This window comes from Diabrotica virgifera, chromosome 5 (genome assembly GCF_917563875.1).
Source record: "Diabrotica virgifera virgifera chromosome 5, PGI_DIABVI_V3a".
Classification (NCBI taxonomy): domain Eukaryota; kingdom Metazoa; phylum Arthropoda; class Insecta; order Coleoptera; family Chrysomelidae; genus Diabrotica; species Diabrotica virgifera.
In genome coordinates, this window is record NC_065447.1 from 114,754,398 (window position 1) to 114,770,260 (window position 15,863).

The 15,863-nt window shown below is 30.8% G+C and overlaps 1 protein-coding gene and 1 long non-coding RNA gene across 2 annotated transcripts in view; one reads left to right on the top strand and one right to left on the bottom strand.

The window, feature by feature from the left end:
• LOC126885102 (dynein axonemal heavy chain 12) overlaps window positions 1-15,863 on the bottom strand; it is a 660,248-nt gene that overhangs the window by 511,233 nt on the left and 133,152 nt on the right. Inside the window, exon 5 of the mRNA XM_050651529.1 lies at window positions 7,147-7,461. Coding sequence (XP_050507486.1) covers window positions 7,147-7,461 — 315 coding nt within the window. The remainder of the gene's footprint in view (window positions 1-7,146; window positions 7,462-15,863) is intronic.
• Window positions 1,536-2,334, top strand: LOC126885103 (uncharacterized). The gene is made up of 2 exons (XR_007698284.1): window positions 1,536-1,617; window positions 1,942-2,334. It is a non-coding gene; the product is annotated as an uncharacterized LOC126885103 (long non-coding RNA).

Here is a 15,863-nt window from a genome sequence, read left to right on the forward strand (position 1 = left end):
CAATGTACTATTTAAGCAGTATACTACATTCGCTCTCGCGAGATTTTTTTTGACACTGACGTTAGTAATTTCTTTTTTGAAAAATTCAGTTGTCAGAAGTGACTGGAAATTACTACAAAACCAACGCACCTGCTCATATCCAATATTATTAATAGTAAACAGACATAAAAATAACATAAACCTTACGCCAATCAATATTTATTTATTTAAACCATTATAATGTATTGATAGCAAATGAGAAAATTATTTATTGTACAAAATAAAAATATTTTGTAGAAATAAACTTCACAAAATTTTATGAGATTAGTAGACACTCCCACTATTTCTAATAATTCTTCTTTTTTTAATGAAAGATTAAGTTGATTTGAGTTGATTTTAGCAGTTAATAGTGTGAGGTAGGAATTTTTGTGTTGTAGGTTTCCTATTCCGAATGTCTCAAAAAAAATCTCGCGAGAGCGAATGTAGTATACCAAGGTATTTATAGTCCTGTCTCCAGGGGGGGTACAACGGCCTCCTGTATTCAGATGGACTTACCCAAGTTTTTATTATGTATTTTGGCCCGTAGAACACGAATTTTTTGGGTAACAGTTGATCCGGATGTCGATAAGATTGTTATAAACAAAGAAGTTGAGGAATTACATAACAGCGATTTCTCGCAAAACAAAACCTGTTTTGGTATTTTTTGGGCCATTCTAACCAAAAAATGTTTCTACAAGTTTTTTCGTAGGATGCATAGCTTTCGAGATAAACGAGGTTGAACTTTCAAAAAATCGAAAAATTGCAATTTTTGAACCCGAATAACTTTTGATTAAAAAATAAAATAGCAATTCTGCTTACCGCATTTGAAAGTTCAAGTCAAATTCTATCGGTTTCGAATATATACATTGCTAAAAATTTATGTGTTTATTGCTAAAAAAAGCTATAAACACATAGTGTTTCCCGTGCCTAATACATGCGTTTACATGCATGCTACGTAGAAATAGCCTCGCTTGCACTTGTACCTAATCTACCTACTCGTTCGATTTTAAATGAGAAATCATTGAAAACATCACTCCAGCACTAGGTGTTTATACTTTTGTTTAATATTAAAATAATAAATTTTTAGCAATGCAAATAACTAAACTAAAACCGATATACTTTGACTTGAACTTTCAAATGCGGTAAGCAGAATTGCTATTTGATTTTTTAATCAAAAGTTATTCGGGTTCAAAAATTGCAATTTTTCGATTTTTTGAAAGTTCAACCTCGTTTATCTCGAAAGCTATGCATCCTACGAAAAAACTTGTAGAAACATTTTTTGGTTAGAATGGCCCAAAAAATACAAAAACAGGTTTTGTTTTGCGAGAAATCGCTGTTATGTAATTCCTCAACTTCTTTGTTTATAACAATCTTATCGACATCCGGATCAACTGTTACCCAAAAAATTCGTGTTCTACGGGTCAAAATACATAAAAAAAACTTGGGTAAGTCCATCTGAATACAGGAGGCCGTTGTACCCCCCTGGCGACAGGACTATTAAGCCGATAAAAATTTGTACTCGCTCTTTTTCCATTACCACGTAAATAAGCAACAATATCCGCATAAATTGTGTTTGTGCTTAGGCCGTTAGACATACGAGTAAGTTTGATTATCTAGTTTTAAGCCTCAGTTTTTTTACTGATTTCTTTTTCATAGCAGATACTTTCTTCCTTAAAATAAAGCTAAAAACTTTTCTAATTTTATTTCTTTTTATTGGTATATAATATAAATATTAGGTACTTAATTTCTTGTATATAGTCATAATATTTTATTGATATAATTTTTTCAGTTTCTATTTATTTTTGATAATGCCACGCTGCGATCAGAGATTTTGTTGAGATCTTTTTTCTTTGGATACTCAGCTTTATTTCTGATCAGGCTTTTCTTTTGGGAGAAAACTGATCTTTGTATGAATTTTTCTAGCTCCTACCTTGGGAAGAAAGCTGTAGTCAAACACTACCTGAGAAATCAAACTGTAGCCCACACTACCTTGAAGAGCAGAACTGGCTTATAACCGCCGACAGTATCCTGGGTCCAACTACTGATACATCAGAAGAATGAGTTCTACAAGATAGCCCTAGACTTCCCACAACTACCGACAGCAACAAGTTCTACAGAGATTGAAACCCTCCCTTGAGAACTATGTGACTCCTACAGGAAGATTTGAAGCTGAGTACTATTGTTTGATAATTTTTATACCGGTAACCAGCCGGGCCTCTGTCACAGTTTTGGAAAATTAATCTTGTTGCCTGTACATAATAATATAATGATTTTTGTTAATTTTTTTTATTTGAATAAATATAGTGTATACAGCATGATTTTGTAAACTATTAATTTCCTGTACCTTTCTGGGATGGGTGTAAAGGGAGAATGAACAGGGAACGAACCCAGGGCTGAGCAGTCGGGCAGAGCACCATTCAGATGGATGGAACGGTGGGCGTTTTTCTTTTGAATATCCTAAGGGATATTCGAGGAATTAATCCCCTATTTTCTCCCAGCAGTGTGGTGTTGCTTAATACCCTGGTCTTGCTACGATCAGGACGTTACAATTTTTTCCCGATTTCCTTCGACGTAAATTTTCTTCAGAAAATCCGGGTTTTATTCTTGTTCTCATGATCATTTTTCAGTGCGTCACAGTTTTTCGATTTCTCTCTTATGCATTAAGTTAGATGAGACGGAAAAAGCGGTAGCTCCGTGATTAAACACAAAAATAATGCAGCATTACAATGGTTATATCGATACACTTTTGGCAAAGTAACGTAAGTGACATTTTTGGCGAAAATCATGTTTTTCCATTAAACTAACGCTATTAGTGTTTAGAAGGTACTGTCAAAGTGTAGTAAGCCTAGAATTACTTTAAACCTTTTTTTTTTAACTATTTTAAAAACGTATGTCCAGAATTTTTTTAATCATACTATTCAGCACTATTTCCATAATAATAACGTAAGCAAACGTCGTTTACCGCCATAATAACGTAAGTACCGGTCGGTTTCTGTTACTTACGTCAGATTTTCGCAGTCAGTGTTTGGCTTACGACAGTGACAGATTCATGCTACAATCAACTAAATGATTGATTTTAGGTAAGTTATAACGAAAAACATGTTTTTGTAGTTATATTTCAAAAAACTCGAAAACCTTAACTAACATTATGAACCTGTAAAACTCCTTTTCATATTTAATTTTGTTTATTTATTACAAATTATTTTGACATAGCCTAAGAAAAAATTTGGTTGAATTGTTTGTTAAAAAATCTTTGTAAATTTTGATATGAAAATGTAAAATGTTTGTGAAAAAATAAGTTAAAAATTGTAAAATTATCAATTTCAACTCTTGTATCAAGAAAACGGTTAGAAATAAAGAAATATTGCTTGCATGTTTCTATTCTGATTTGCATATAATAGTGCAGTCACTGAAGGTTTTAACCTTCGATTTCGTTAAACCTTCATCGATTTTCATGAAAATTGGTGAGTAATTAGAAAATACCTCACGGAATAAAGGTGACAGGATGCAAACTTGCGCTTTTATCCTGGGGGTGGACCCCTTCTCGGGGGTGAAAATTATTTTATTAAAAACAATACCATAAGTCGATAGAGGGACAAATTCTTTTGAGTTATTAAATATCAAATATTTTATTTTTTCGTAAAAAAATGCCCGTTTTAAAGTTATTTTTCACGTATAACTCAAAAACTATAAGCTTTTACAAAATAGTTATTATTGACGAAATTATCAATCGTTAATATTGACGAAATCAAGATAATAAAAAAAATAAATACACCCCTTACTTAAAGAACTAAACTAATGTTAATTCAAAGTGAGTGATGGGTAATTGAGTGTATATTATTTTCGACGAATACTCAAATCTAAGTATTCAAGCTTAAATAACGAGAAAACGATGCACTTTATCAAATATACCTGTTAAGCACTTGTCAAGGTACTTCAGAATATCTATCAAATGAGCTGGAGAAGAAGTTAATAGCTTCAAAATTAAGCAAGTTATGATGAAAATAAGAGAACTCTTTCGAATTTTTTAGGAAAAAGTGAAAAATAAAACATATCCCATTTTCACAAAAATTAAACATGTATAGTAATCCTTACAAGAATTTCTTTATATTAGTATAAGTAATTATTCCAACAAGTTTAACCGGTTTAGAATGCATATTTTTGAAAATAAAAACTGTAATTTAAAAAAATCAGATTTTTTAAAATAATCGTAAGTTTCATTTTCTTTTGATAATAACTCTAAAAATACTCAATATATGTAAACAATGATATATAACTAAATTTTAGTTTTTTCCGTGTCAAATATTTTACCTTTTTTACTTAATTAATTGTTGTAACGTTATTTGGTGTTTCTTATAATAAACGATTGTTTGTAATTCTTTCCAAATTACTTTGAGTGCTACAATTTCCCGCCAAAGTAACGTATGTGTGTGCTTACGTTACATTTTTTATCAAGACTCAAGATTTTAGAACCCGTAAAATAACTTAAGTATCAATTAACCGCTAAAACTATACAAAAACTTTAAAAAATATTTTTCTTTATTAAACTGTAGACCTCAAAAAACACCCTGGTAAATTTTGTATAATTTAAATAAGTTAAGCAGGTTAAATTAAAAACATGGTTTTTCTACAAAAACGTTTTTGGTGACTTACGTTACTATGCCAAAAAGGTATCGATATACATAAGATGTCTATTCCTAACCTACCTTTGATTCGTTGATATTTAGAATGCGCGTTTTTTCTAGCCAATTAAATACACGTATTACGAACATTTGACAAAAACTTCGTCCATTTTGGCCATTTTTTTAGAAGTGTCAAAGAGTCAAGTGACGGTTATTATTCAGGTCAGTATTTTGTGTACCTGCCATTTTGAAATTTCGAATTCGACTTCACTTGTGTTTCACAACGTCTTTGTGCATTATTTTGTGTTTTGGTTTAGAATTTAGTTCGTTAAAAGTTAATCATTGGCGTGAGGAGACTAGAGACATTCGATTTGGACCGAAGAGTGCTAAATATCTCATGAGTACATAGAATAGCCAACGTGGAGGTAATGAGACTTACGCATAAGGAACGAGAACTAACAAATAAGAAGAAAACTGAGATATATGGGACATGGTGATGAGAGATGCATATCTAATACTCCAGGTCATTATGCAAGAAAAAGATCCATAGTAAGGAGACGTAACTCATGGCTGAAGAACCTTAGGAACTGGTTTGGATGTAATAACAATGAATTATTTAGAGCCGCTGTTTCAGAAATAAAGATCTCTCTGGTGATTGCTAACTTTTGAAGCGGAGACAGCACCTAGAGAAGAAGATAAAAACACAGTTTATGGACAGCTTTGTGTCATTTTTTAATGTTTCCATATTTATAAATTTAATTAACAATATTGTTTACTTTTTAATTTTATTCCCCTTTATAAAAAATACCTACATGTTAACATATTGCGTAAAAATCAAATCTACTAAATTACTAATTAGTTTAATTCCACAAGCTTTTCACCTATGGCTAAGTACGATTGTGGCATCTGTCAGATTCGTCAATAATTACATGAAATTAGTCTCGACACACCCAATACAGTATATGACGTCATAATAATTAATGACGGACTGAAAAATGATCATGAGAACAAGAATACTAACAAAATCTTTTATTTTCATCTAAAATTTAAGGAAAGTAATTATGTTTCAATAATTAAATAAATTAATGATATAGAAGCTTTTTTGTAATATATTATATTTCCAGAAACTGGAGAAAATCGAACAACTAGTTTAGTAAAAATTAAATTGTTAATTAAAAATTTACGGTCGCAATAATAACCAGAATAATAATTATGATATACCACAATAACTATGCTTTTATGTATAAAAAGGCATTATTTCCTATCTAATGTACTATACAGAATTGAAATTGGACCATTTGAGCGGCCTGGGGAATATTTTAAAGTTGTAAACAATTATTGTTTGGCTTATAAACAAATAGCATATCTCGGTAAATTTTTAATTAAATTAAGATAACGGTGTTGGAAATGACTGCAAAAAACTTCTTTTAAAAGAAAAGAAGTTGAATTACGAGGAGTGAGTCCTGAGATTCAACCGGTATTTGCGACGAAGTTATAAACAATAGGATGGTAATTTTCGAACCATTACCTTTTTATTTCGACCATTACCGAATAGAGGAAAAAAATCTTTGTGTAGAATTAAAATCCGGTGAATTTTAATTTTGGTGTTTTTGGTTTAAAGTTAAACTCTTCGTAGTTTCTTTATTGGCATGGACTTTATGTCAATCAGCCAGTCACAGCACGACTATTATATCAAGAAGAATAAATATTTAAAGACCGTAAGACTATAAGTCAAGTATAGTAAGTATATAAGTCAATAACGAAGAAAAATTAATTCAATAGCTGTTGAGACGTAATTTAAGTACTGAAATAGAAATATGGTACTAAGCTAAGGTAAGCTAATTATAGCTTCCTTTCAACATCATAGGTGTGTTCAAAAACGATCTACAAAAATTTAGTAACAATAATAATAATATAAGAATAACAATACAAGAATAATAATAAACAAAACGGTTAGGTCCTCAAAGTTCCATAGCAAGTTTTTCTTTGTATTTATCTTCCGCGGCTCCCTACTCAATTCGAAAGCTGCCTTGATATGGACTGTCCAAGTTGCTCACCACATTTTCTCTAGATACATACATACACATATACACACATATACTTTTAATACTTGACACTACAAAACTATTTTGGTACTTGACAGAAACATCATCAATGCATTATACATACTCTCTTGTCCTTTGGCTAAGATACTAAGGATATTAAACGGAGCTGGTAATATCTTAAGTCTATGTAGCTGCTGAATAAATCAATCTGTTTCATTCTTATATTTTTGGCATTCAAAAAATATATGATCTTAATCACCTTTTTATCACAATTTGTTATTCACAGTTTATAAACAAAATAGCACACTTTCTGCGGGCTTTAAAATTCGCTATTAATTTATGCAAACTTAAGATTCGATTTCAGCAATAAAATACCTCCTAGCAAACTTTCCCAAAAATGGCATTTTTTCAATAATTTATTATAGCAGAATCATTATAGCTTTATAAAAAGTCATACCTACCTACATTTTAATCTATAATATTTCTGGATTTTAAGTAACTCTTTCATATAATCATCAATAATATTTTCCGTGTGATAGAAGTCCAAGAATTCAAACTGTCCATCTAGGCAAACGTCAATGTGTCTTTGAAGGTTCACACATACCTTTAGCAAATGAAAAAATGGATAAACAAAATTCTCGACATCTTCAACGGTTTTAAATGGGGATACATTGAATCCAAGTAGCTGCTGCTCTTTATTGATCCAGATTATCTTTTGACGAAGCTCTTTTATCTTTACCAAGTGCGATTTGATTTTAAAAACATAGTCTTTACATCTAAAAAGTTATTTATTTTTACACACTATACAGGGTGAGGTAGATAAACGGCCTATTAGAAATATCTCGAGAACTAAAAACAACAGAATTATGAAAATTTGAATGAAGGGGTTTTGAAGAGTCATCTATTTAATAAAAATATTTTTATCTATTTGCTACTTTAGGTTATACGGAAGTTGCTTAGAAACTTCTTTTTTTTTAATGAAACACCCTCTATTGATTCTCCTCGATGTCTTTGTTCTTAAAATGTAAGGTTTTGTAGTGTTATACAGAGTAGTTTAAAAGATAATTACGTTTTTTTTTCTTAATTTTGTAGCAATATTCACACCCTGTAGAATTGTAGTAGTTTATCATCAAAAACTCTGTTTTATCATTTTAATAGAATCTGCTATTGTTAAGAATTGTTATTATAGCTAAATTTTTAATTTTAGTATACAGGGTTAGTCGAAACTCGGAATGAGTATTTTCTGAGGTTTCTTAAATGGAACACCCTATATTTTAGTACTGTAGTGAAATGATATTTTATGGTACTTTTTTATTTTTAAGCATTTCCTATACCTAACTGCTTTAATTTGAGAGTTATTGGTGATTCAAGCCAAACATTAATTGCAACAAAAAATAATTGAAATGTTATTAGGTTGGCTCTGAAAATATTCAATCACAAATAATTCTTCGGCAATAAATACATATTAATCTAGACTGATCCTTAAAATTGTCAATACTGGTTGAGCTATCAAAATACCTACGTAGTTAAGATTGTTGATGCGATTAACAATTAAGCACAAATTAAAGCAGTTAGGTATACTGCCCTACTAAGCGAAAAGGGGGTATCTGCAATTTTTATTTTTCGGATACTCATTTATATATTGTCTCATATATGAATGAGTTCAAAGATTCTATATATTTTTCTATTACTGTATGGTCCAATTCATTATGAGGTATATAGTTTCACAGTTTCTATGTGGGTTTGGAGCATGTATGAAGGTGTATTTAATGACTAAACAGTAGTCAGAGCTGGGCCGGGTACTGATAAATTGTACTCGAGTACAGAGTACCGGGTACTTTTCATCTTTGAGTAACGAGTACAGAATACCGAGTACATTGCTCAAAAAAAAGTACTCAGAGTACAATACTCAAAGTACAAATTACCCGAATTTCTCGGGTACTTATTTCGAGTACATTCGAATATAGGACCCGAAAAAAAGTAAGAAGGTAATAATTAGGGAGCGGATTTATATGCGATCAATTTTGATGAAATATGCGCATACATATATGCAGTAAAAAATTTTGAAATATGCACAAGATTTACACAAAAATTCAAAGAATGCACATTTCTTGAAACCACATATTTTCTGTTCTATTCAGTGATTTTTATAAAAATATTATCTTTCAAATAAAAACATTATGTTTTATATAATATAGGTAGACAACAGGTAGAATCTTGAAAGTACCTATTCAGAATAAAACACAATATGACTAACATATAAAAATTTCTTTCAACCGATTTTTTACTGTCAATGGATAACTGAACAACTTTCGATTTGCTCATCTTTTTGAATTTTGACTTTCTGTCCTGACATATTTCTGCCCTGACGTGTTGTGTGACCGAAAATTTTCGCTGAGATGGTATCTACGACAATAACACGTACTTTTTCAAACTGTTTACAACTTTGAAAGTTGAGGATGCAGTCAAATATTATTTATTAAAGAAAGAAGAAGAAAAAAAGCCACGTTGGTGTAAAGAATAAAGCAGGCTAGAGTCTTTCCGCATAATGCACTATTCACAAACAGAAGTACTTTTACACAAAAACTAAGCATTCGGATTGACCGACTAAAAGGAGCTAATTTTACTGGCTGATTTACTTTCCCCTTTAGCAAATTATTACTTATCATTAGCATTATACCCATTATTAGCAAAACCAACGGGTGTTTTCATACATTTAATAATATCCTCTTTAATAATAATAAAATAACATCCCCTCTTATCGGCTTGAAAGACTTTGCAGTCAATCGGGTGGTCAATAGATACCTACTCTCAATGGGTGGTCAATACTATTTATTGACGAACAAAACGGGACATGATTTAAATCATATTTAAATTTTCGTCAAAGAATCGTAAAAGGATGGTTAGAGATGTAAATATTCTCTTACCAATAGGGTACCTATTTAAAAGAATCGCCAAAATTATACCTACTAAGTGTAATAAAATTTAAATAACTCCGAATTTCCGGATCCTAAAGCGTCGTTTAAACACAACGATAAGTCACAGCAACTAGTTGTGATGACAAGTTGAAACACTGTTTAGACGCTGCGATTCAATGCGATACCACCTTCAACCCAACTCCAACTTTGATAAGTTGTGCGATGCACCGTTTACACACAATGATAAGTTGCAACAACTCGATTGACCTTGATAAGTTGTTTGATTTATCGCTGTGTTTAAACGATCCTTAAGGAAGGGTCGTTTAAACACAGCGATAAATCAAACAACTTATCAAGGTCAATCGAGTTGTTGCAACTTATCACTGTGTGTAAACGGTGCATCGCACAACTTATCAAAGTTGGAGTTGGGTTGAAGGTGGTATCGCATTGAATCGCAGCGTCTAAACAGCGTTTCAACTTGTCATCACAACTAGTTGCTGTGACTTATCGTTGTGTTTAAACGACGAATAATTTTATGACGGCGTACTATGCGGTCTTTGTAGGTAAAGATCGGGCGTTTTCTAAGAAAAACCGAAAAGGCGGTGAATTAGTGAATTCCCGAAAAGATACGACCGCATATTTATGTGCAAGAGAATATTTTGTATTGAATTAAAAAAATTTAGAATTTTTTTGTATGGACAGAAATGTTTTTAAATAGACACATAATATATGCATGTTTCTTTAAAAATATGCAAAATTTGGTAAAGTTCTCAAATAGGCGATATATGCAAGCAATCTGCTTTTAGCATAAAATCCGCTGCCTAGTAATAATTATTTCTGCACCTCTAATAGTTATTTATGTATTAAGAGCGAAAAGTGATACAATATTGCTTTAGAGTGAAAGTTGCGGTAATTACTCGAAAGCAATAATGCCACTTTGCGCTTGTAATACATACAACATTTTTTCTACAATCACTTAATAAAACGAAAGTATTTTTAAATCATTAACTTTATTGTAGCTATTTTATATCTGTCATTATAATGTCATAACATTAACTTTTATACCTATCAGTTTGAATGTTCAATGTGTTTGTATTGTATGGTTTACGGTTGTTACGGACAACGCGCGTAAAATGAAACTTTACGCGCTAGAGTGATAAAGTGACGGTACTCAGTAAACGTCAACTTTTCGTTGCCATTGACAAGCGAAAAAGTATTCTTTATCAAGTGATTTTAGAAAAACATATTTATACATGAGCCATGAAAACATAAAATACCGTACAATTCCAACTAAAATAAAAAAATAAGAATTTTACAAATTAATCATCGATTAATAATCAGTATAACATAACACCACTCACATTCACTGATAAATTTTATTGACTTTTAAGATAACTAATTTTTGACTGATACTGATTGCGTATCAGTATCATTTTTGCGTGTTGCTATTTTTGCTTTTCCACAAGCAGCGACAAGTTTAGACCTGCAAAAAGTACTCGGAAAATGTACTCGTACACCGAGAGAACAATTTCTTTTCTCCTAAAACACTGATTTCTTTGAGCTATCTTTCTTAAAAGTTACCATATCATATTAACTTAAACATACCGTTTTACATATAAAGAAACTAGTTTTTTAAACACAACTCAATAATTTCTTACAGATAATTTCTTCAATACTAAGAAATGCATTAATGGTTACATTTTAATTTTCTTATCCTAAAGTTTTTGTTTCTTAAATTGAAAACTACACATATTTTGCAGTATAAGAAATATATGTTAAGTTAATCCATATTTATGTTTGTGAACAAGAAATTTTCTTGCAATCAAATAAATATTTTAGACCACAAGAAATAATTCTTCAGAAATACCCTCTGTAGTAACTGTGGTTATTAAATAAAAACTTTATCATTAATGCCGAAATGCTAATTGCAAAGAGATTTTCTTTCACAAAAGAATTGCGCAGTAACCATTATTCACTATATTTGTGATTTAATCTCAGTGTTTGGCAAGATAAGATGGCATTAGTTCATTTTCATAATTGGATTTTGGATTTGTTATTTGTTGGTTTTCTTTAAAATCTAAGGGATAGTTTGAAGGTACGTACATAGGTATGAATATTGAAGGTATATAGAATTATTACTGTTTGTCTAGTTTGTATTTTTTTTTGAAAAAAAGCAATAAAGTCATTATTAATATTAATTAATTAAAGTATATAAAAGTAAATTGATTACCTAATTTAAGATGTAATAATAATATTGTTGCATATCCGAAATCCGAATATGTAGTTCTAAAAGAAACATATTAGTATCATTACCGAATATGTAGTTCTAAAAGAAACATAATAGTATCATTGTATACCTAGACCTTGTGTAGATAAACAATTATAGTATCTATCTTTATATGCATTTTAGATATCTATAGTGAGCGCCAAGAAAGCATAACAATACATGGAGAACAAATTAAAAAGGTTGAAAAATATAAATATTTGGGTACAATAATTAATGAAACTAATGAGTACACAGAAGAGATTAAAGCAAGAATAGGACAGGCAAGAAATGCTTTCAACAAACTAAAAAAAGTACTCTGTAGCAGGGACATTACAATTTCTTTAAAGAAAAGACTTCTGAGATGCTACGTGTTCTCCGTATTATTCTATGGGTTGGAGGTTTGGACATTAAAGAAGGATGTTTCGGACAGATTAGAAGCCTTCGAGTTATGGGCGTACAGAAGAATATTAAGAATAAGTTGGGTGGATAGAGTCACGAATATCGAGGTGTTGAGAAGAATGGGAAAAGATAAAGAGGTTTTAAATACAATTAAAGTCAGAAAACTGCAATATCTGGGACATGTTATGAGGGGCGAGCGTTATAACTTGTTACAATTGATAATGCAAGGAAGAATACAGGGTAGAAGGAGTCGCGGAAGAAGACGCATCTCCTGGTTAAACAATTTGAGAGCTTGGTTTAATTGCACTTCTGCTGATCTCTTTAGAGCAGCGGTATCGAAAGTGCGAATTGCCGTGATGGTTGCCAACCTTCTTAGAGGAGATGGCACATGAAGAAGAAGAAGTGATGGACAACTCTGAAAGAAAGGATCTTATTCTAACTGAAAAATAAGCCACAATTTAACTTAAAAAATGGCTTTCATTGACGTTTCGACTTCCACCTCGGAGAGAATAATAGAATATCTATAATATAAAGCTTCAGAACAATATTGAAAGGAGCTATTAACCAACTAGGGGCTTCCATAAATGGTAGAACTGTATAGTATACAGGTAAGTTCCTTTATAAAAATGTGTATACGTATGTATAAACTATAATGTTTCTTGAATGTATCGTCTTCTATATACAATCGTACAATTCAAGGTTATATCAAACATGGCGTGTGCTATACATAAAGAAATATTAGTTACTCTAAAAGAAACATCTTGACGGTTAAGAACTTTTATTGCCGAAAATCGTGAATTAGTTAATATGTATTAAATGACTTAAGATGTAACCTAATAATACTTTCCCGTAATAAAATTTCTTAATGATTAGGTTTGCTGTATCTTTTGGATTATATAAATAAATAAAATTACAATATATGTCTGCTTCAATGTTTTACATTGGTTGTATTTTTCTTATTGTTTTAGCTAAACAATGTCTATTGTGTTACTCAATATTATACAGATAAATAATTAATATTTCATATACAAAAAGAAAAAAATTAACAAAGATGGTAGGATAAATAAAGCCATGTTTGAACTAAATATGATTGATTATTATTTGTTGAAATGCCAAGAAATGTTTTTGGATTGTAGACTGGTTTACTGATACCTACCGTTCTTATGCTAAAAAATTAATAGTTTTTATGTGGGCCCGTCCCGTGTATTTGTTCTTTTTTTGTATTTCCTTTTGTCAAAATAAGTATGTAGGTACTTATATCCTTATAAAAATTTTTTTATTAAAATAAGTTTACTCTTTCTACATAACGGTTTTGTTTTAGGTAATTGCTGATATACAAAGTGCTATTAACAAAAAGAAGGAAAAATTAAGGAAGTTGGATTTGCCTCTCCATCCTTTTATTATTGTATAGAAGCCAGTGGTTTAAAAGTGGAGAAATTATTTGTATGTATTAATATCTAATGTTTTATATCCTGTTTTTATTATCTAATAAAGAATAATTTTACCTTAACAGAATGATTTATTTCGCCGTATGTAATATCACTTTATTTTTAAGAAATGTAACTTAATTCTAAATATACAATTATTTCTGCGAAATATATTTCTTAACATTAAATACATTAATTAATAGCGGTAAGATAACAATATTCCTTACTAAGAAATATTATTTCTCAGAAAGAAGAGTTTTGTAATGCCAAGAAAATATATTCTTATGACAAATATAATTTCTTTTTAACAAATGTGTTTGCAGTTTTCAAGAAAGTGATAATTCAATCATGTTTAAGATATATTTCTATATCTTTCTTAAATATTAATAAAGTTTCTTTATGTCAAGAATTTTTTTCTCTCGGTGTATAATAAACGCGGATACCGGGTATTTTACCCATACGCTACGGGTACGAGTACCGAGTACTTTATTGAAAATGTACTCGGGTACCGGGTACTGTGTACCCAAGATGTACTAAGAGTACAAAATTCGGGTACTTGTACCCGGGTATTGCCCAGCTCTGACAATAGTACCTCATTTTTTTATAAAATGTAGATACCCCCTTTTCGCTTAGTAGGGCAGTATAGATACTGCTTAAGAAATAAAAAAGTACCATAAAATATCATTTGATTAAAATACAGGGTGTTTCATTTAAAAAAAAACTCAGAAAATACTCATTCTGAGATTCGACCAACCATGTGTACTAAAATTCAACATTTAGCTATACTAATGCGTTTTAACAATAGTAGACTATATTAAAAATCATTTGAACATAAATAGAATTTATATAAACAAACTACTACAATCCTACAGGGTGTGAATATTGCTACAAATTTAAGAAAAAAATGTAATTATCTTTTAAACTACACTCTTTAACATTACAAAACCTTACATTTTAAGAACGAAGACATCGAAGAGAATCCAAAAATGTAAAAATATATAGGGTGCCCATTAAAAAAAGAAGTTATAAGCAACTTCCGGTATAACCGGAAATAGCAAAAAGATGAAAATATTTTCATAAGATAGATTACTCTTCAAAATCCCTTTATTCAAATTTTCATGATCCTCTGTTGCCTTTAATTCTCGAAATATTTCTAATAGGCCGATAATCTGCCTCACCCTATATACTACGAAAAGCCTGAAAATAAATACACTGCGCGAAGGAATTAACGCATTAATTTTAAAATTATAATTTTAGTCATAATGAAAAAAAATTATTTGTTCTTTTGTTCTTTAACCCGAGAGCAGTCGCGCTCACTTCTGTAACGTGAACAGTCGCGTGTTAGATTTTATCTCACATTACGAATTTAAATACGAATTTACAACAAATTTTTATTTTATAGTATTTTTATTTGCTCGCTATATTAGAAATATTATTTCTAACAATTATTAAAGCTAATTGGCTTTCCCCAAAGCCATAAATTCCACAAAAAGAAGAAGAACAAGAAGAAAAAAACCTACGCATTACTACACCCCCTTTCTCGAGGCACTTACGAGTGGAAAGTTATGTTGCAACATTTTTCATCAAGTTATCGCGAAAAAGGATAAAATGTTGGATTTTTTCTAACGGCGCGACTGCTCGCGGGTTAAGGTTTATTTTAGAAAATTTGAAACAAAAACTTTTCTAGTTTACTTAAATTGTACTGAAATAAAACTACTTAACACCATAAATAAATAACGGAATTAAAAATTTAAAGTTCAACAAAATTACTGGTAGCGAGTAGGTATTGCCTTCTCTGGTTATTACTAATTGACAACGATCTCTCATACTGGGAATTACCGTTCTTTTTTTATCTTGATCAATTTGATCCCTTTCAACTAATCGCAAAAACAATTGATCTAATGTGTTTGGTGCATTAGGTAGTTATTGTAGTCATCTCCCTGCGATGTCCGAAACATGTTCTATTAGGTTGAGGTCGAGATTTCTCGCAGGCTAAATCAGGAATTCCAACCTTTTGACGATCTTGCAGTACAATTCTGGCAATGTGTGGCCTGGCATTATCTCTTTTATAAGCATCAGATTATCCCCAATAAATGGTGCAAATGGCACGGCATGCTCTTCTAAAATGTCTGTAATGTACTTGTGTGATGTAAACCGCCCGTGATCTA